Source organism: Martes martes (genome assembly GCF_963455335.1).
Source record: "Martes martes genome assembly, chromosome: 4".
NCBI lineage: Eukaryota > Metazoa > Chordata > Mammalia > Carnivora > Mustelidae > Martes > Martes martes.
In genome coordinates, this window is record NC_137891.1 from 9,184,071 (window position 1) to 9,205,346 (window position 21,276).

Below are 21,276 nucleotides of genomic sequence, written 5' to 3' on the forward strand. Positions count from 1 at the left end.
TTCACTTCTGAATTGTTTAGATATAGCTTGATGATTTGTTAGAAGCTAGAATGCTTAAATTGTTATTCTCAGAGAGGCTTTTTAAAAGCTAAGCTCTATGTCATTTCATGTCATTGCTCAGGCCTAGTATGTAAAATGTGCCACTTATGGAAATCCTTCTAATTCCTGTGCCTGGGAATGGGATCATTTAACTCTGATATACCGCTGTCTGCATGGCAGTTACGAGAGTGGAGCAGTGTCTTTCCCTGTGATTATCGACTGAAAGCAAGAACCTAAAAAGACTATTAGCAATCACTGCTGCTTTCATGCCATTTTGTTCATTAGCTAGATGATAGGGAGGTATCAAAATGAGAATTGAATTTTACCCAAATGCCTGTTTATAAAATGTGGTAGTCCGTACACAGAGAGGCCACCCCATGCTTTGGGGAGAGCATTGGAATAACAACCGAAAACGTGGGCTCATGTGCTGACTCTGCCACTTACTGTCTGTGTGATGCTGGGAATCACCTAACTTCTCATCTGTTTCCTTATCTGCTAAACAGGGATTCTCATCCCTGCCTTAACTCCCCTGCTATGTTAAGACAATTATATGAGCCAATGTGTAAAAGTACTTTGCAGACTTAAGAAAGTTCTGGAATGAAAATTTGACATGTTTTTTATGATATGTATTATCTTTCCAACATATATGAAATGTGCATGCATATATACACATCATATTTATTTATGTGTGCATAGATAAAATGTATATATGGTAGAGTATATTGTGTAATATGTTGTATTGAGCCTGAAACCAGGAAACATTTTTTTCTCCCCCTAACAGCCTAAAATAAAGTACAGCTAAACTGGATAGAAATCCAAGTCATTCCATATCGTATGCGGTAGTGTACTCAGTCCCCCTGGTCCCTGAGATGTTTGCCTCTCCTGGATGTCCCTTAATTGTCCTGGGTCATGGAGAATAATGCAGTGCATGGACATATTAACTTATTGGACCTGGGGACCCAGTTTAAGATGCAGAAAAATGTGCATACATTTACATTTTAAAATAAAGTTAACTGATACAAAATCCGTATTAAAAGAGTAGAAATTCAAGGCAAAGAAATGCCTACAGTTCCGTTTACTAAACACATTTCTCCATCTGGTCTTCCAGAGCTTGTCCGTATCCGCCTTAGGAAGTTTGTGTATCTCTTTGGTAATGACTAAATAGCTAGAACTTACACTCTGTACTTTTCTTTCATGCTATCCCATGGATCTTTCCTCTCTGAACCATTTCATTTCCTCTTGTCTGTACCTCTTTGGGTAATAAGTGTTAACAGGCTGGGGTCAATCCCACCAGAGCCTTCTCCACCCTCTACAATTGTATACATCATCTCTGCAAATGTATGACTTGGGATCTTTAAAAAAAAAAAAAAAAGGAAGGGGCACCTGGGTGGCTCAGTCGTTAAGCATCTGCCTTTGGCTCAGGTCATGATCCCAGTGTCCTGTGATCAGCCCCACATCGGGCTCCCTGCTCCACGGGAAGCCTGCTTTCCCTCTCCTAGTCCCCCTGCTTGTGTTCTCTCTCTCGCTGTGTCTCTCTCTGTCAAATAAATAAATAAAATCCTTAAAACAAAACAAAAATGGACTTATATTTTATGAATTTGTGCTCACTAAATACATCATCAACATTTTCCATCAATTTTTTGAGCAGTAGATAAAGAGCGAACACATTTTTTAACAGCTGCAAACTCTTTTATAGCACGAACACCGCAGTGGAGCCCATGACTCCTCCACTGATGGGCATTCATCATAGTTCCAGGGTTTTGCCACTGCTAAGACTATGATAAACATCCTTTTACATAGATTCTAATGTATTGGTATTTTTACTTTTATAGAATACAATCTACTTGGCATTTTAAAAATGATCATTTTAACTTAAGCAGAGGCTGTATACACAAATGGAGAATTGACAGTTATCTGGGTAAATCATGCATAAAGTAGACTAATTTAAATATTCATGGATATTTCACAAAAAGTAGGGATTCCACCACCCCCCCCCTTTTTAATTATTTGCCAAATTGTCTTGGTCACATTTTTGCTTTACAGATATAGATGCAATCATCCAGAAATCTGGTTTGATTATCAATTCCCAGCATAACATTAAAAGAATGGGCTTCATAACAGTGAATTGTTGATGTATTCACAGATACCTCATCAATTTTTCTTAAACTGTTTCACAAAAATATTCCTTTTTCGTTCTCTTTGTTTATTTCTCTCTCTACCCATTGCCCCTTGTTCTATCCATCTCTAATCCAAGTGAAAAGAAGAAGAAAGTGAAACCACCCAGGATTTTGATCACTAAAGATGGGAAGGCCTTGAACGTAAATGATCCCAAGTATGTGAGACCAAAGAGATACTGTAAGAAGCATAACATTTGGTGGTGGTCGTTACGATGATTTTCACTTGCAGGTTTGCTGTGTTGAGAATGTATCTTAAATGCTCTTAACAAGCCTGATGAGCCTAATAAGAATGTCACTGTGCGTATATTTGAAAGCAGAGCATCTATGATGTTTTCAAGTACATTATGTTATATTTTATTTTCTTGGCACTCCAAACATGATCTTGACATATGGAAATCCTAGTTATTTATGTGTCCCCTGAAACTTTGGACCATATCCAGTTTTCTGCCTGAAAATTCCAAGTGAATTATTCTTGTGTTTATTGATGTTTAAAGCTCCGCCCTGAACAGGCTGGCTGGGACTATGGTACCTCTCCTGTGTGTGTGTCTGCTTTCCACTCTGGGACATGTCTCCAAAGCACTGGGGGGCTAAGGAAAGAATCTGATATAGATACTTCAGTGACATTAATTAGAGAAGGAAAATATTCAAACCAGAAATCCTCAGGTATAATAATATCTACCCTGTCTGGCTGTCTTAAAAGTTAAAACTAGAAAGAAGGCAATAAATAAATAAAAAATAGATAGATAAATAAGTAAATAAATAAATAGCCTTTCGTGGCCAAAATACAGACCAAAAAACCTTTGGACTAAATCTCGTTGGCTTCATTTCATTGCTCAAAGGCTGTTTGTTTCCCTTTCATTTTCTATGTCAGGACCAGGAGGAAGGGACTGTCTTGGTCATCCCCAGGCATCATTTATTCCATCTGCCTGGCAATCTTGTGTGACAGGCAGTATTTGTTTTTCATGGATTACAAACCTGAGCTTGAGAGAGGTGGAGCGACGTGCCCAAGCTAATGGATGGTGTGTCTGGCTTGCTCATGCTAACCCAGTTCTAGTGACTTCCATGATCAAGCTTATATCTGCCACACAACACGTCCTTTCTTTATCCTGCAGAAGTTAATGTAGCATAAGACACGATGTCAGGCATGAGGATATGGCAGTGACGATGACAGGTGTCCACATTCATTGAGCTCAGAAATCTAGTTGGAAGGCGGTCTCCCTTCAGCCTATGGCAGGGCCTAAGGGAGACTCAGAGCTCTCTGGGCCCCTGGTGAGACCACCTCTCCTCACACCACACTTGACCACATTACCTGTCCCTACTGCTAACTCTATTTAGGGGGATCCGTGAAGAACTGAATACCTACCGCCTACCCCTACTACCACCTACTTTCATCCTGCCATGGTCACCCTTCCTCCCCCTCCTGGGTCATCCGTCACCTCCCAGAAAGCCTCCCTTATGGCTCTGTACACCTCTCAGTCCACCTCATTCTCTTCTTCCTCCCTGACCCCTCCTTCCCTGCTACCATGCCCTCTGGAACTCGTGCCTCATCAGCAAAGCCTCTATCCTCAACGTTTTCTCTCAGCATGCCTTTTATCCTCTTTCGTGAATGGAAACTAAGGATTCTGCCTCTACAGCTGCCCTCCTTGTTCTTCCTTATGACATCTACCACTAGGAAAGTTGTATCTCTTAGCCACTTTCAGACCATTTCTCTTCCCTTCCCCAAATATTCCCAGCCCCCTTGGAGCACAGGCCATCTGGATATACCACCCTTGTCCTTCTGCAGTCACGGACTACTTCTGCTCAATCCCTCCACCCCACTCACTGCAGAAGACTGTTGCACGCAGACCAGTGTCTTCGTCTCTGCCTTTCCTCCCATCGTCAGTCGTGGGATCACCCTCCATGTAGACCACCCACCCCAGCCTTGGCCTTTCCGGCCCTCTACCACCTCACTCCCTGCCATCATCTCCCCTGCAGTCCAGCCACACAATTCACTTTTATTCTCAGATTTGCCGTCTTCCGTATCTCTTCCACCTCTGGAATCTTCCCTTGAGTGTCCCACTGGGCACCATCCCCTATGCTCCTCGGAACTCTCTGCACTCCAGTAATCACCTGGCCCGTGAAGACCAAGAATCATTTCATCTCCTGGTTTTCTGCCTGCCCCGTGCCCCTCATATCCTGCCCTTCTGTCACTCTGCTGTGGTTTTATGGTTCATCACAGGGATTCGCTCTTGACGTGGATCTTCAACTCTCTTGTCCTTCTTTCCTTCCCTCCCCATCTCAACCCCGTTTAAATTAAACATGCCTTCCTGAACTTGCCCTCATGCATGCCTGGAGGAAAACTCCCAGCTCACTTGCTGGTCTTACTGGAAATCTACTACCCTGGACCTCAAGTGGACTTCCGGTGGTCATACTGTGTTTTGTTGGGTAATTCACTTCTCCAATCTCCCATAGGCTGCTCTCACCCCTTTTGTTCCCTTCTTACTTCCATTGTGTGGTCCCAAGTAGGGAACGGATTTCTTACTCCATAGAGAAAAAGAAGCAGTTAGAAGTTTTCTCATCCAATTTATCAGTGTCTCTGGGTGTAGCACGTATTCTCTGTTCCCCTGCTGCAGTGGGTGAACTTCCCCTCCTGAGTCGCTCTCTCGGCAGGCATGCTGGTCCCACCTCTCTTCCTGTCAAGGACTTGCTTCTGCAAAGACCCCCTTCTCTTCTGTATCATTTCTCTCCCTCCTACTAGTTCTGTTCATCAGTTTACAGTCACTGTGATATCATCCATCCTAAAAAACAAGAAAGCTCCCTTTCTCTAGCTCCCCTGGCAGCTACCGTCCTATTTCTCTGTCCCCACTTAGTAGCCAGAGTTCCCCAAGGAGATGCTGGACTCAGTCACCAGCTCCTCACTTCACTGTCCTTGAAACCACGTCTGCATATTCTGTCACCTAAAAACTTTTGTAGTCACATCAGTTTTGTATGTTCACATTGTTTCTGTGTTCTGTGTTTATATCATCTCTGTGTTCAGTGTTCACATTGTCTCCATGTTCCGTGTTCTCATTGCTTTTCTGTTCAGTCACATCATTTCAAATTTCAGGCTCTACATACTTGACCCAGCAAATTTGACCAAATTGATCATTACCTACCTTTATTTTTTTTTTAAGATTGATGTATTTTAGGGGCACCTGGGTGGCTCAGGTCATGATCACAGGGTCCTAGGATCGATCCCACATCAGGCTCCCTGTTCAGCAGGAAGCCTGTTTCTCCCTCTCCCAACCCCACTGCTTGTGTTCCCTCTCTCGCTGTCTCTCCCTCTATCAAATAAATAAATAAAATCTTCAAAAAAGAGGTTTATTTATTTATTTGAGAGGTGGGAGGGGCAGAGGAAGAGGAGGAGAGAGAATCCTCAAACAGACTCCCCACTGAGCACAGAGCCTGACACAGGGCTCCATCCCAGGACCCTGAGATCATGACTTGAGTCTCTCAGGCACCTCTGTCATTACCTTCCTTCTTCCAGCCGTTTCTTCCCTTTGCTTCTGACTCTTTGACCTTCCTACTTGCTCATCTTCACAGGCTTTGCTGGACTCTCTTTGTGATGTATGTAAGTGCTCCCAGGCGGACTCCTCAGCTCCCTTCTTATTTCCCCTTGACGCTGTGGGACTCTCACCAAATTCCATGGCTTTAAACACTCTCTTTACATTAGAACCAGATCAATCTCTTCCCTGAACTCAAGATTTGGACTTTTAATTAGCTATTTGTCCTCACCATGTGACTGTAAAATAGGTATTATAATCTTACCATGACGGAAACAGAAGTCCTAATTCCCACGCCCACTACCAATTTCTCTCATACCATGCTTGTCCCCCAGTGTTCTCCAACTCAGTAGCAAGCATCCCCCCATTTAGCAAGACCAAAAACCTTGGATCCATCCTTGATTCTTCTCTCTGGCATTTTATCAGTGACTCTACGATCTCTTGCTTCAATATTACCTGAATCCAACCACTTCTCACTAACTCCATCCCACCATCTGAGAACCTGTCATCTGCCTCTTGCCGTTACAACAGTTTGCCAAGTAGTCTCTGTGGCTCTTCTCTTGGTCTCCTATAATCTCTTTGTTCAGCTGGGTGAAGATGAAGAGAGGGAGGAAAGGGCACACGCTTGCTCTCTTTACGGAAATTCCTAGAGAGCACCATACAGTGCTCTCCTTTGTGGAGCTGAATCACGTGACCATATCCAGCTGCAAGGGAGGCTGGAGAGTGTTGTCTTTATTCTGCATGGCGTGTTCCTCATTACAATCAGGGGTCCTATTACTATGGATAAAGGGGAAGTGGACCGTAGGAAATGAATAGCAATCTCTGCCGTAGAAAAACTCTCTGAAATTACCTTTCCAGTGATATATGAAGGGAGAGTTCAAGTTGGCTGCTGGACAATTGGGGAATAAGCAATCAAGTCAGAGGAGCCAACACACGAGAGAGCTTCTGAGATGAGATCACAAATGCATGGGTCATTTGAGCCACTGAAGGAGTCCTGCATGGCTGGGTTGTTGAAAGCACCGAGAGGGACGGCCACACACAGACATTCTGCTGACGGCTAAATCGTTCCAAACAATTTAGCGTACATTCTTTAATATTATTGGATTATGTATTTTATGGAATAGTACGACAAGTGGGGTGCTCAAAATAAATCAACCAAATAATTCTGAATGGTATGTTGTCACTATGGAAGTTATACCTAGGAAGTTGAAAGTTAAAAGACTTTTTTTTTTTAAGATTTTATTTATTTATTTGATTGAGCACAAACAGGTAGAGCAGCAGGGAGATGGGGAGGGAGAAGGAGAAGCAGACTCCCCGCTGGAGCAAGGAGCCTGATGAGGAGTTCGATCCCAGGACCCTGGGATCATAACCTGAGCCAAGGGCAGACACTTAACTAACTGAGCCACCCAAGCGCCCCAGAGGTAGGACTTTGAAATCCTGCCTCTCCAGGGTCATATGGCCTCTTTCCCAGCTGAGTCAACCTTTCTGAACCTTTGTTTCATCATCTGTATGGAGGTGATAGATCATGGGCAGTGTCTCAGCATTTTCCAGGGCGACGCAAAGGTCAACAATGAAAGGAGAGAAAGAAAGATTGCAAGGAGAAAGAAGGAAGACAGGACTATTTAAAACAGAAGGGATGGGGCGCCTGGGTGACTCAGTCAGTTAAGCGTCTGAAGCTTGATTTCCGCTCAGGTCATGATCTCAGGCCCTGGGATTGAGCCCTACACTGGGCTCTGGACTCAGCGTGGAGTCTACTTCCCCTCTCCCTCTGCTCTTCCCCTGCTCATGCTCACTTGCTCATGCTCTCTCTCTCTCTCTCTCTCTCTTTAAAATAAATAAAATCTAAAAAAAAGAAAAGAAAAGAAAAAAAAGAAACAAACCAAAGGGATAGAATGCTGGATACAGGGAAGCAAATACAACATTTACTTCCCCATAAATAATTGCAGTGTTTTAGCTTGCTTCTAACAAACTTGAATGAAATAGAAAAGAAAGCTTTAACCACCAGATGTCTCTGTGTCTGCACCAATGCTAATTTTTTTGTTATTTACCTTAGGATTCTCACACATTAACAATGTAAACAAATAATTTGTGAATATATTATAGGTTTCTGTTGAATTTTTTAAATAACGTAGACATTTTATTGTTCACCTACCAAAAATACTTTGTCATTGGAGATTATTATATAATTATTACCAAGTTTACTTTTGATAATGGAATGGGTTATCTATACAATATTGCTAAAGACATCATCTTTCTTCCCCTCAAATGGATTGCTCCTTAGACTTGACTTCTCCTTGAAAGACGATGAAAAACGTAACCAGATCATCTTGGACCTTGCTGTCTATAGGTAAGGACATTTTATTATGGATTTATTTAATGTCATTTCTTTCTGTTTTCGTACTCAGTGCCATCTCTTGAGTTCTGAAGTATTTTGAAATGGAGTTTTGTTTGCCAAATGAAGACGTCCTTCTTTTTTTAAGACCGAGAACATACTGTAATTTTAAATAGTGTAAAAATGAAAACAAAAGCAGAAGTAAATAAACCCACAATCCCAGGGCTAAGAACTCTGTGATCTCTTCTTCTAAGGCAGAGTTTAAATAATTCTCAGAGCTTTGCTGCTTCCTAATGCTGATACCGCAGACCCCCTCGGCTCTCAGTACTGCCACTGTACTTTTATGTTCTCTTTCTTTTTTCCAAAACACTTTGATATAATAGTGAGCATCAGGTGGTGCCCCCCACCTTCCAGTCCCACCTTAGAGACCTACGGGTACAGCCTGCAGCTTCTTTATCTCTAGCAGACAACTTTTTCCCCAGCTGTGTCCTACCCTGCCTCATTCCTTGAGGATTTTAGATTTTGGCTCACTGTCCTTCTTGCTTCGGACTTCAGTGACCACTTATGGAGTCTTTCTAATTCTCCAACTCTTTGGGGCCCACCAGTGCCTTGGGACTTTGCTCCCACGCATTCTTCTGCCTGTGGGCCTTCACGCTAGGCGTCCACAAGGCTTGCTGCCTCATTTTCTGCGGGCCTCTGCTCACTACCTGATCTAAGACAGCTCCTATCCCTGCGCCAGCACTTCCTTCCACCCCTCCTGCTTTTTGATTTCTACGTGACCAACAATATATTTACTTGTATTTTTAAAAAAATGTGTGGGCAAGGCGGGAACTTTGTTTTGTTTGTTCCTCCCTCCTTGTCTTTCCAGTGCCAACACCAATGCCTCACACCTGGAGTGCTGTGAGCTCAGGAATGAATGAATGCTGGAGTGACGAATGAATGAATGCCTATCATGGGAGCCAGAGGACATTTACAAGCATGAATGATAATAAGGTCCCTTCTCTTTCGAGGCCCTTCTTTGTGTGATCTATCTTATCTAATCTCCCAGTAAACCCAGTGGACATTTTATGAAGAACAGAGGGATTGTTATCCTGAAATTATCTAGAAGGGAGTAAATTTCCAGAGGGTGAATCTTTTTTTTTTTTTTTAAAGATTTTATTTATTTATTTGACAGACATAGAGGCAGAGAGGCAGGCCGAGACAGAGAGAGGGGGAAGCAGGCTCCCTGCTGAGCAGAGAGCCTGATGTGGGGCTCGATCCCAGGACCCTGGGATCATGACCTGAACCAAAGGCAGAGGCTTTAACCCACTGAGCCACCCAGGCGCCCCTGGAGGGTGAATCTTGTAAGAGTAAACACAGTAATCAGAGGAGCCAGAAAGTGTACTCAATAGGCCAAGGGCCAACTCTTTGTTTTTTTAATTGTAGTAAAATACATGTCACTTAAAATTCACCAGGTCAGCCATTTCAAGTGGACGAGATTTGGTGGCACGTAGTGACTTCACCAGGCTGTGCTGCCTTGCCAACACCAAGCCGCAGGACTTTTTCATCACCACAGAAAGGAAACCCACACCCATTTCCCTTCCCCTTGGAAACCACGAGTCTGCCTTCTGTCTCTGTAGACTTGCCAATTCCTGGTACTTCATATAAGTGGAATCACTTATGCCTCTGTGTCAAGTATTTGGGGTCTGTCTGTGTCGTAGCATGCCAGAATGTCCTTCCTGTTTGTGGCTGAGTAATGTTCCATTGTGTGGCTGGACCACATTTCTGTACATCCATTCGCCAGTACATGACATTTGGTTGTTTCGACCTCTGGCTCTTGTGAGGAAGGACTAGTTCCTAGTATGTTCCTTCTTCCTCATGCTGAGACACCCTGTTACACCTCCTGTTAAGTCTTCTGCCCTCCGGCGCTGCCAGCCCACCTGCCTTTAAAAGGCTTCTGGCTCTTCTCCAGCTGATCCCTAGTCCTCTGTCCCTGCAGCAACCTAAGCTCCCTCTCTGTTGTGTTTCATTAAACATTCTGTTTCATCCTTCTAAGTCCTTTTGGTGTTTAGGCTGTATTTCCAGAGCTTAATGAATGTGTACCCCTTTCTCTTTGTAGCTCTCTTGGTTCCTTCATGTTCAGTCCTCACATGAAAACTTTCCCCATCCCCCATCATGTACTTTTTCAAGGAGTGGTGAGATTTCTCCTGTCTAGGTAGTAAAATCCTTCCCTTTCCATGATTCTGTCTGAACTAATGACACTAAAATTCCTTGTCAGTTTCATTGGAACATGGATGTATGAAAATGAAGTTCATTCATTCATTCATTCATATACATTTCCTGTCTTTATCCAGCAAATATCTATAGAATACCTACTATGTACCAGGCATGGGGAGACAGTAACAGGCAGGTTCTGAACAAAGTCTCTGCTGTCCTAGAGCTTATGGCCCTGTGGGGAGACAGACAATAAACAGGCAAACATCTAATAAGTAATTTCAAAGAGGGAAGCATCCTGTACAGGAAGGGCCAGAGTTCAGGAGCGGAGACCAACGGTGTGCACAGTCTGGTGGTCGGCAGTGTTGGGGATGGTCACTGAAGCTGGTGACATGAGCTGACATTTGAAGGGTGAAAAGCAGTGGTCTCTGCAGAGAACCAGAAGAAGATTATTTCAGGTGGAGGAAACCAGCACAGGCCAAGACCTTGCATGTAGGGGCAGATGAACACTTTAGGCAGCTCTACGTGTGGGCAAGAAGATTTGATCCATTAACAGAGTAGATACTCAACATGAGGTTTTAAGAAACCTTGCCTATGCTTTTTACTCTTACAGGAATTGCTATTAAATAAAATAGAACCATGCTGTGTTCACCCCAACTCTGCACTAGGCACTCAGCCTGCGTCTTCCCAGCAATCTTAGAGGACAGGCACTTGGCATCCTCTTTTCCAGATGAAGAACCTGGGCTTAGAGCAGTTGAGGAATGTGGTCCAGGGAGCAGGAGGGGGTGCAGACCCTTCCTCACAGTCCGTGGGACTAAAGCCTGTGCCTGTAGCCCTGGTCTCATTCTACCTGCCTTAATGTGTGTGAGTTTTGAATCATCCCTGCGTTTGCTTATGTTCACGATCAGTATTGTTAAATGTATATAACTCTACAATGTCTGATTATTTGTCTAAACAAGCGAGATGAAGCCTGACTCTTTCACTCGTTCCTCAAGTCGAGGAGAACTGTCACCCCGATCCTGGGACCGCAGCCATAGATGGAAGGCTGTGCTTGTTCAGCAGGAGGGGGCTTCACCGGGAGAAGCAGACCTAGTCTTCCAGACAGAACAGCTGCAGGGGAGGGAGAACAGCTCAGGAAGCAGGAGCGGCTGGTTGCAGGCCCCAAGCGCCGTGGATTCAGCGTTCCTGGCTATTCATGTCAGGCGTAGGGGCTTAAAATAAAATATTCATGAAAGAACATGGCAAGCTGTTTTTTGCAAACCTCTGGTGTTTCAGGCCGCAGATATTTTTAGGTTAGGGGCAATCAATGCCAAGAGTACTTGTGGGTCTAAAAATGAAATTGCTGATATATTGAATTTCCTTTGGTTTAGGGATTAATGTAAGACTTAAGACCTGTTGAGCAGGGAAATTGGAAGCTTATTTTATTTAAAATGATCCCGGAAATGGTCGTTTTTATTTGCACTTCTTTTAACTTAATGTTTTTGAAAATGGTAAGATTTGGTATATTTCGTGTTGCAGGTACATGGACACCTCTTTAATCGATGTTGATGTACAGCCGACTCATGTCCGGGTCATGGTCAAAGGAAAGGTGAGCATGATGTGGTGGACTGTTAGTTTCAAAAGCCAAGCCTCAAACTAAGCTAGGTCGCCTTGAAAATTGTTAACATAATATGAAAAGAGAAGAAAAGAAGCCCAATCAGAGAGCTGTTTTTCACACATGATTTTACACAGTGAGAATGGTATACAGCAAGATTAGTTGTTGACTAAAACCACTGTGTAGCTCCATAAAATTAACATTTTAAATTTGTATCTATTGTGTTAGTACTTCTTTCAGAGCTGATAAGGTGGTTATATGTGTGATAGCCTGTGCTTGGACTTAGATACAAATCATATACCCACTTTAAATTGTGAGTGATTTCATTTATGCAACTGTAATTTTATTATTTTTGACATAGTATTTTTTTTAAGAGAGAGAAAACAAGCAGAGGGGAGGGGCAGAGGGAAAGAGAGAGAGAGAATTTTAAGCAGGCTCCACACCCAGCATGGAACCCAATGTGGGACTCAATCTCACAACCCTGAGATCATGACCTGAGCCAAAATCAAGACTAGGACGCTTAACTGACTGAGTCACCCCAGTGCCCTGAAATAGTATTTTTTGCTGATTATGAGCATTCATAGGAGTCATATGAAGGCTTTAAAGTAGAAATATTTGATGGTTTATGACAAGAAGTTTTATCTATAAATTCTTCATTATTAGCCATGTTAACATAAATGGACCAGTGACTGTTTCACTGTGATTGATGACTGTTCTTTGGACCACTTATTAAAATAGGTTAAATAGTTCATGCATATCAAGCATCACCCAGACATTATTTTTTTTTCTACTAAGTCTAAGCATGTTTTTTAAAAAATGGAATGGAGAGGGGCACCTGGGTGGCTCAGTGGGTTAAAGCCTCTGCCTTCGGCTCGGGTCATGATCCCAGGGTCCTGGGATCGAGTCCCGCATCGAGCTCTCTGCTCAGCAGGGAGCCTGCTTCCTCCTCTCTCTCTGTCTGCCTCTCTGCCTACTTGTGATCTCTGTCTGTCAAATAAATAAATAAAAAATATTTTTAAAAAATGGAATGGAGAATCTTGAACTGGTACTGAAAATACCTTTTGAAGTAACCCTCTCGTGTAATATGCCCTCCCTCTCTGGGACGCTTCTTGTTTATTTTCAGCCATTCCAGCTTGTCCTTCCTGCAGAAGTCAAGCCTGACAGCAGTACTGCCAGACGATCTCAGACGACAGGGCATTTGGTGATCTGCATGCCCAAGGTAGGCAAGGTCACTTGGATCAATTTCAGGTCTGGAGATATTGGTTCCTGAAGGAACTTGACCTGTCAGGGTGAATAAGACTTCTTTTGGTTGAAACAACCAGAAAATCTACTCACCTCGGCACAGGCAGGAGAACCAGGACTTGAGTGAACAGAGAGCTGAGACTAGGACGCAGGTGGGACCTCTGGGGGCTCATCCTGCCGTCACCCCACCAGTGGTTCTTGCGTCTGGAGCCAGAGTGTTGTGGGGAGTTGGGGTGTGTAGGTCCCATTGTTCTTCCAAGTGGGGCAGGTACCACCAGCACATCTATTACACGGGGATCGGTACTTTTGACCATAAAGAAGTGTTTCATCTCTTATAACAGACATGAGAAGGCAGGGGAGGGTCGGGGCCTTTCCAATATGTTAGCTGGCTTCCTTCCTGAGAGGAGCACGAGTAGCCACTGGGCTGGCATGCTTACTCGTCCTTACCTTGCACGAAGACAGACAATCGGAGAGTCAGGGAAAGACAGAGAGGCAGGCTTTCCCATCACTATGGAATGGAAGTTCCTCTGCACTAATTAGCCAATTTAGCTGACACACCCAATTAAGTCTTGATTAGCTTAACCTTAGGCAATGAAACCAATATCTGGCCAAAGGGATGGTAGTATTTTGTTTGGTTTCTATTATTTTATATTTGGTTACTGTTGTCTCGTTCCATGACCTGGGCTGGGGTCAGCTTTGCCCCAGCACTCAGGTTTCAAAGGGCACGAGTAGAGAAGCGGTCAAATGAGGCTCTGCTCTTGCAGGAGAACAGGAGAACAGGGGCAGGGGTGTCTGCCACTGAGAATAAACTTGATTAACCAATAAGTTTCTATAATGATTTATTAATTCTTCCTTTTCCCATAGCCAGATTTGTAACAGATTGATTATGGGTAATCAATAATGTATTTTTAGTCCAAGTCAATAAAACAGCAAATACAATTTGCTGTCAGGCAGTAAAATAACAAACACAACGGTCAGAATCACATTGTCCTTGGTGACTACAGTGAATTAAGGAAGTGGTTGCATGCTAATTAGAATAGCCTATAGGGGAGTAGAAGAGATAACTTAATTACCCAGGTACTTTGATAGACATGTTTGTATGACACTATGATCAGCGATCTCTCTTGTTTTTTTGAAACTTCTATTCTAACGAAGACACCAAAGATTAAATGATAACTGTTATTTCCTAAAAGAAAATCAAGATCTATGATTTATGCGCCTTCTGCGGGGTGCCAGGCGATTGATGAGAAAGCCTCCTCTGTCCCTGCTCATGAATCTTTTAAATACAAACAGCCTTCTATTTCCATTATCCTTTTTGTTTTTGTATCTTTCTAAATTTGTCATGTTAAATACACGTAAAAAGTATAAAAAACAGCTCATTAAAGAAAAAATTCTGGAAGTGTGTGGTTGAAAATGAGATCATTTACATAGAAGAACTCAGAATGGTTCTACTTTTTTTTTCTCAGTAATAAACTATAATAACATTTTCCCTTAGAGGTACATATTTTTAAGATTTTAGACTACTATGCTAAAGTAACATTGATGTTAGCTCTGTCATTTCATTTAAATTATTAATTATTAAATTATTTCCTTTTGTCATTCCTTTATATATTGCTATCATTCTCACATTTATTTTTTTTAAAGATTTTATTTATTTATTTGACAGACAGAGATCACAAGTAGGCAGAGAGGCAGACAGAGAGAGAGGAGGAAGCAGGCGCCCCGCTGAGCAGAGAAGCCAGGTGCGGGGCTCGATCCCAGGACCCTGGGATCATGACCTGAGCTGAAGGCAGAGGCTTTAACCCACTGAGCCACCCAGGTGCCCCTCACTTTATTTTTAAGATTTTATTTATTTGTCAGAGAGTGAGAGAGCACAAGCTGGGGGAGCGGCAGGCAGAGGGAGAAGCAGGTTCCCCGCTGAGCAGGGAACCTGATGTGGAACTCGATCCCAGGACCCCGGAATTATGATCTGAGCTGAAGGCAGGTGCTTAACCACTGAGCCACCCAGGCATCCCATCATTATCACTTTAAAAATGTAGATAGGGGAACCCTCTTGGGTTTCTCCACATCCTCACCAACACCTGTTGTTTCCTGTGCTGTTGACTTTAATCATCCTGTCAGGTGTGAGGCGATATCTCATTGTAGTTTTGATTTGCATTTCCATGAAGGTAAGTGATGTTGAGCATCTTTTCATGTGTCTGTGGGCCATCTGGATGTCCTCTTTGGAGAAATGCCTGTTCTTGTCTTCTGCCCATTTTTTAATTGGAGTGTTTGTTTTAGGCATGTTGAGTTTTACAAGTTTTATTTATATGTATATGTACATACATATTGGATACTAACCCTTTATCGGATATGTCATTTGCAAATATCTTCTCCCATTCTGTAGGTTGCCTTTGAGTTTTGTTGATGGTTTCCTTTGTAGCGCAAAAGCTTTTTATTTTGATGAAGTCCCAATAGTTTATTTTTGCTGTTGTTTCCCTTGCCTCTAGTAAGGAGATGTGTCTAGTAAGAAGTTGCTCTGGCCAATGTCAGAGGTTACTGCCTGTGTTCTCCTCTGGGATTTTAACTATTGAATCACTAAATTGCACACCTGAAACTCAAAGATAGTGAAAACAACCTTTGGAGAATAATTTCTTGTCCCAAATTAGTTGGTTTTCATTTATGATTTAGATATTTGCAAGGACTATAAAGTTCAAAGAACAAAAACTTTTTCTTAAAAAAGCCAAAACATTAATTTTATTTATGATTATTATTAAAAGTATGTGTTACTGAAAATTAACATCTTCATAATTCCTAAAGACAGAAACTTTTGAAGTACTGAAGTTCAAACCACTGAGCTATTTATATGTCCAGGCTTCTCACTTACTGTAGAATTGTGGAGTCTGGCCTGCATTATATAATTATTGAGGCAGCATCTTGGAATTTTAAAGCATTTTTAAAAATCAGGTAAACACTTCAGTACAATTTTGATTTGTTCATAAAACAGCATTGCTAATACTTAACATATTAATAACCCAGTACTTCCAGAAATCTCTACTGTGGCCCTTCAGTAGTTTTTAATATTCAGATATTCTAAATGAATGAAAAGATCAGATTTGATATTTAGTTGTCCCATTTTGTGATAATGTTTGTAAAGAACACTGCAAAGAGCTGACCTGTTTGATTGTGTCTGTGCTGTGATGATTCTAGTGTGTTTATTTGGAAGTTCAAGAATGAGCTTTGTATACATTTTCCAAGGACATAACATTTAGAATTGAATCTAAAAGTGCTAAGATATTTCTTATTACACACCTCCTTCAGCATTTTGTCATAGATGTCAAACTGGTGTGTTTTTTTTTCTCCTTTCTTACTCCTAAATGAGGCTGGATCCATGCAGACCCAGTGTTTTTAGGCAAGTTTCACCAAATCTGCCCCCTACCACAGGGGCCATGGTGACATTTTCTGCTACTGACATGCCAAAGGGTTCTCTCAGCTCAGCTCCACATTTCCAAGAGGCTTTCCCCTCATGCTATCTACAATGCCAGATGCTTCCCAACATCTGCCACTGAGTCCATATCCTATGGATTGATGTAATTAATACACAAATATCACAATCCCTAGCATGCTGCTAGAATTCCTCGGGCTCCACCCATCATCTCAGGCTCTAACTTGTGAGTACTGTGTCTCCCAGAATGCCATCCCCAACTCTACCTCCTCCACTATGACTTCAAGGGTTGATGTCTCAGCCAGCACTAATGAGTGGGATAGTGGATGAGGACATACGCTGGCTCTCTCAGAAGGGTAGCATCAGGCATTAAATAGAAGATCAACTCCCCAGGTAACAGTGGAGTAGGGGACATTCTGTTTCATCATGTTTTTCTCAGTCCTGTTCCATCGTCTGGTGGCATTTCTTTGTAGCTGCTGACACTGTTTTATTCACTAGTCTTAGCTCTGGGGAGTGAGTGGTGGAGAGAATCTCAATTCCAGTGTGTGTGGCCTCTTATCACATTAGATGTATCCAGTCAAGAAACATGGCCCCTGGGTGTCATCTATCAACCAGGAACTCACTCGATTTTGGAGAAAAGTTAGTAATTCCTTTTTGGAGAAGAATTTGGAGAAGAATTCCTTTTGGAGAAGAGTTAGTAATTCCTTTTTCAACACAGCAGCCAGAATGATCATTTTATAATCTATGTAAATCAGACCAAGTAACATTTCCCATTTCATTCAGAGGTAAAGGCAAAATGTCCTGATAACCTCCCCCTGCCATTATCCTTCTGACATCATCTTCTTCCACTTCACCTTCCAGTTATTCCAGCCACCTTGGCTTCCTCACTGTTTTACAAATATGGCAAGCCTCCTTCTACCCCAGGACCTTTGTACTTGTTGTCCCCTCTGTTGGAATGCCATTTCCCCAGATACCTCATGGTTTGATTTCTCAACTTTTCCATGTTTCTGTTCAAGTGTCATCTTATCAATGGAGTCTTTTCTGACTCCCATATTTAGAAAGCATCTCCTCCTCTACCCCAGCATTCTCTATCCCTGGTGCTACTGGATTTTTCTTCATAGAATGTATCACAACCTGTAACAGCCTTTATATTTTTCTGTTTCTTTGTCTCTTTCCCACAACAAGAATCTAAATTTCATGAGGACAGGAGTTTTTGCGTGTTCTTGTCAGTACTCCATCACTGGCACCTAGAGCAGAATCTGGCAAAGAGAAGGCGTTCAGTAAGTTTTTGTTTAATGAGTGAATACCTTGAAAGCATCTTTAAAATCCATTTTAGCATTTGGAACATGAATCTCCTCCCTGATTATTCTCTCCCCCAGCCATTTCCTCATTACTTTTCCATGCATATTATTCCAGGTTAACTTTAAAATAATTTCAAGGTGCTCGGGCGGCTCAGTTGGTTGAGTTGTCCAGCTTTTGATTTCAGCTTAAGTCATGATCTCAGGGTCATGGGATCAGGCCCTGCACTCAGCAGGGAATCTGCTAGAGAGTCTCTCTCTCCCTCTCCCTCTGTTCCTCCCCTGATCGCACATGCTTGCTTTCTCTTTCTAAAATAAATAAATAAAATCTTAAAAAAATAAAAATTTTATCTAATTCTGCTTCCAAAAATGCTGTTGGGATTTTTGTTGTCATTGAAATTTAGAAGCGGGGTGAGTGATTAAGGGAAGGGGCTCTGGAGCCAGAGAACCCAGGTTAAACCCTGGTACTTCTACTCAAGAGTTGTATTAATTATTATTATTAATCCTTCTGTGCCTCAGACACCCTGTCCATAAAATGATATTAGTAGTAATTCATACCACAAAAGGTTATTTTGAGGATTATCTAAATCAACATATAATCTTCACATATGTTAGAAGAGCTTGGAACATAACACACTGCATTCCTGTTTACTGTTAATTCATGTTACTCATTGTTATTGGTGACTGATGTTGCATTAATTAATAGTATTCCTCCCTCTTTTAGTCAACATTTTTAGTATTGAGATTTCATTGAATTTATAGATTGTTATGGGAATGAATTCATGTATTTACATAATCAAAACTATATTTTTCAATAATGTATGTTTTTCCACTTATTATTCTTACTTTATGTCCCTCAGAAGTTTGTGTTTGTGTTTTTATTTTTGGAAGTTTTCTCTCCAGAACTGCTACATATTTTCTGAGGTTTATTTTTAGGTACCATACATTTTGTTCTCATCCTATTTTGAGCAGAATTATTCCCCATCACATTTTCTATGGGTGTATGCTTGGTTTTCAATATGTCTTCTTAAATGTGTGGTCAGACTAAGTTATACATACATAAACAATCTTACCACCACAATCAGCCTGGGAATATCTGGCATATGATCTCATTACAGTCCAGCTTAACAAGATTTAACTGAAATTTTGTATTCACTGAGAAGCTTGCTTCAAGTCATTAAATTAAACTCCCATCTAGACTCTCAGTTGACAAGTTACAGGAGCACTCCAAGAATACGCTTCATGATTTCCTTTGGGGGTTTTTTTCAGAATAATTAACTGAGATTAAGGAAGTTGCTATCTGAACTGAACAGCAAATTATATTTACAGCTTCAGTTGGTGAACATCTTCCTTGATTCTGGTGTATTGAGCCCTGGAGGTGAAGGTCACATATTAAGGTCAATATTACAGACCACAATCCTAAAAAAACAGCCTCAGACTCCCTTCTCCTTATTGGTTGGACACATATTTCTCAGTACTTTCTCTCTACCCAAATGTACTTATGATATACCCAATATAAACTCACTTTTATTCTCTGATTATTAAGTTCAAGTGGGTCTGCAGTGAGGGCGCTATGCTCATCTTGCTAGGTTTTCCTGTTCCATCCATTCTTCTACTTTTTTGGAACATTATTTCTTATCCTCATCTCATTTCTCAAACTTCCAACATGGAATAAACAGGAGCAAGAAAAGATCATTTCTACACACTCCAGCCATCACATCTTCCCTTCCTTGGTCTCCTCAGTCTTCCTGATTCATGAACCAGCTGTCTGTGATCTATCCCCATTCTCCAATTATGTGTAGGATCCCATTTCCCCTAGCTCTTGGAAGACCTTCTTTTTTTCTCTTTGACGATTTTCCCTTCTTTCTATTTGTTCATTGAATTTCCCCTTTCTGCATCTTATGTGAGAAAATATACAGTGAAAAAAAGACAGTCTCTTCAATAAATGGTGCTGGTAAAATTGGACAGCTATGTATAGAAGAATGAAACTCAACCATTCTCTTACACCATACACAAAGATAAACTCGAAATGGATAAAAGACCTCAATGTGAGGCAGGAATCTATCAAAATCCTAGAGGAGAACATAGGCAGTAACCTCTTTGACATTGGCCACAGCAACTTCTTTCAATACATGTCTCCAAAGGCAAAGGAAACAAAAGCAAAAATGAACTTTTGGGACTTCATCAAGATCAAAAGCTTCTGCACAGCAAAGGAAACAGTCAACAAAACAAAGAGGCAACCCACGGAATGGGAGAAGATATTTGCAAATGACACTACAGACAAAGGGCTGATATCCAAGATCTATAAAGAACTCCTCAAACTCAACACTCAAAAAAACAGATAATTACATCAGAAAATGGGCAGAAGACATGAACAGACACTTCTCCAAAGAAGACATACAAATGGCTAACAGACACATGAAAAAAATGTTCATCATCTCTAGCCATCAGGGAGCTTTAAATCAAAACCACATTGAGATACCACCTTATATCAGTTAGAATGCCAAAATTAACAGGACAGGAAACAACAAGTTTTGGAGAGGATGTGTAGAGAGGGTTCCCCTCTTACACTACCGGGAGGAATGCAAATTGGTGTAGTCACTTTGGAAAACATTGTGGAAATTCTTTTAGAAATTAAAAATAGAGCTACCCTATGACCCTGCAATTGCACTACTAGGTATTTACCCCAAAGATACAGATGCAGTGAAAAGAAGGGCCATATGTGCCCCAAGTTCATAGCAACAATGGCCACAATCGCCGAAATGTGGAAAGAGCCAAGATGCCCTTCAACAGAAGAATGGATAAAGAAGATATGGTCCATATATACAATGGAATATTATGCAGCCATCAGAAAGGATGAATACCCAACTTTTGTATCAACATGGATGGACTGGAGGAGTTAATGCTGAGTGAAATAAGTGAAGCAGAGAAAGTCAATTATATGGTTTCACTTACTTGTGGAGCATAAGGAATAACATGGAGGACATTAAGAGAAGGAAGGAAAAGTGAATTGGGGGAAACATGAGAGGGAGATGAACCATGAGAAACTGTGGACTCTAAGAAACAAACTGAGGGTTTTGGAAGGGAGGCGGGTAGAGGGGTGAGTTAGCCTGTTGGTGGGTATTAAGAAGGGCTCATATTGCATGGAGCACTGGGTGTGATACATAAATAATGAATCTTGGAACACTGAAAAATTAAATTAAAAAAAAAAGGAAACATGCTAATACATCTTCCTTCTTTAAAACAAAACAAAACAAAAAAGACAAACATCTCCCTCTAGTTAGTGCCCTCATCTGCTTTACAGCAAGACTCATGTAACAGATATATATTTGTAGCTTTAATTCTTTCCTCATAATGTCTAATACCAGCTCCAACTAGGCATTCATCCCCCCTACCGCCCTTCCATGGAAACATCTCTTTGAGATCTCTAGTCACCTCCATGTTACTAAACCCCTT

At 41.7% G+C, this 21,276-nt stretch overlaps 1 protein-coding gene across 1 annotated transcript in view; it reads left to right on the top strand.

Annotated features, from left to right (window-relative positions):
- The window catches only part of DNAAF11 (dynein axonemal assembly factor 11), a gene marked incomplete at its 5' end in the record, with an annotated part of 64,090 nt that overhangs the window by 22,623 nt on the left and 20,191 nt on the right, over positions 1-21,276 (top strand). Inside the window, 4 exons of the mRNA XM_080800194.1 lie at positions 2,294-2,371; positions 8,019-8,084; positions 11,781-11,850; positions 12,980-13,075. Coding sequence (XP_080656320.1) covers positions 2,294-2,371; positions 8,019-8,084; positions 11,781-11,850; positions 12,980-13,075 — 310 coding nt within the window. The remainder of the gene's footprint in view (positions 1-2,293; positions 2,372-8,018; positions 8,085-11,780; positions 11,851-12,979; positions 13,076-21,276) is intronic.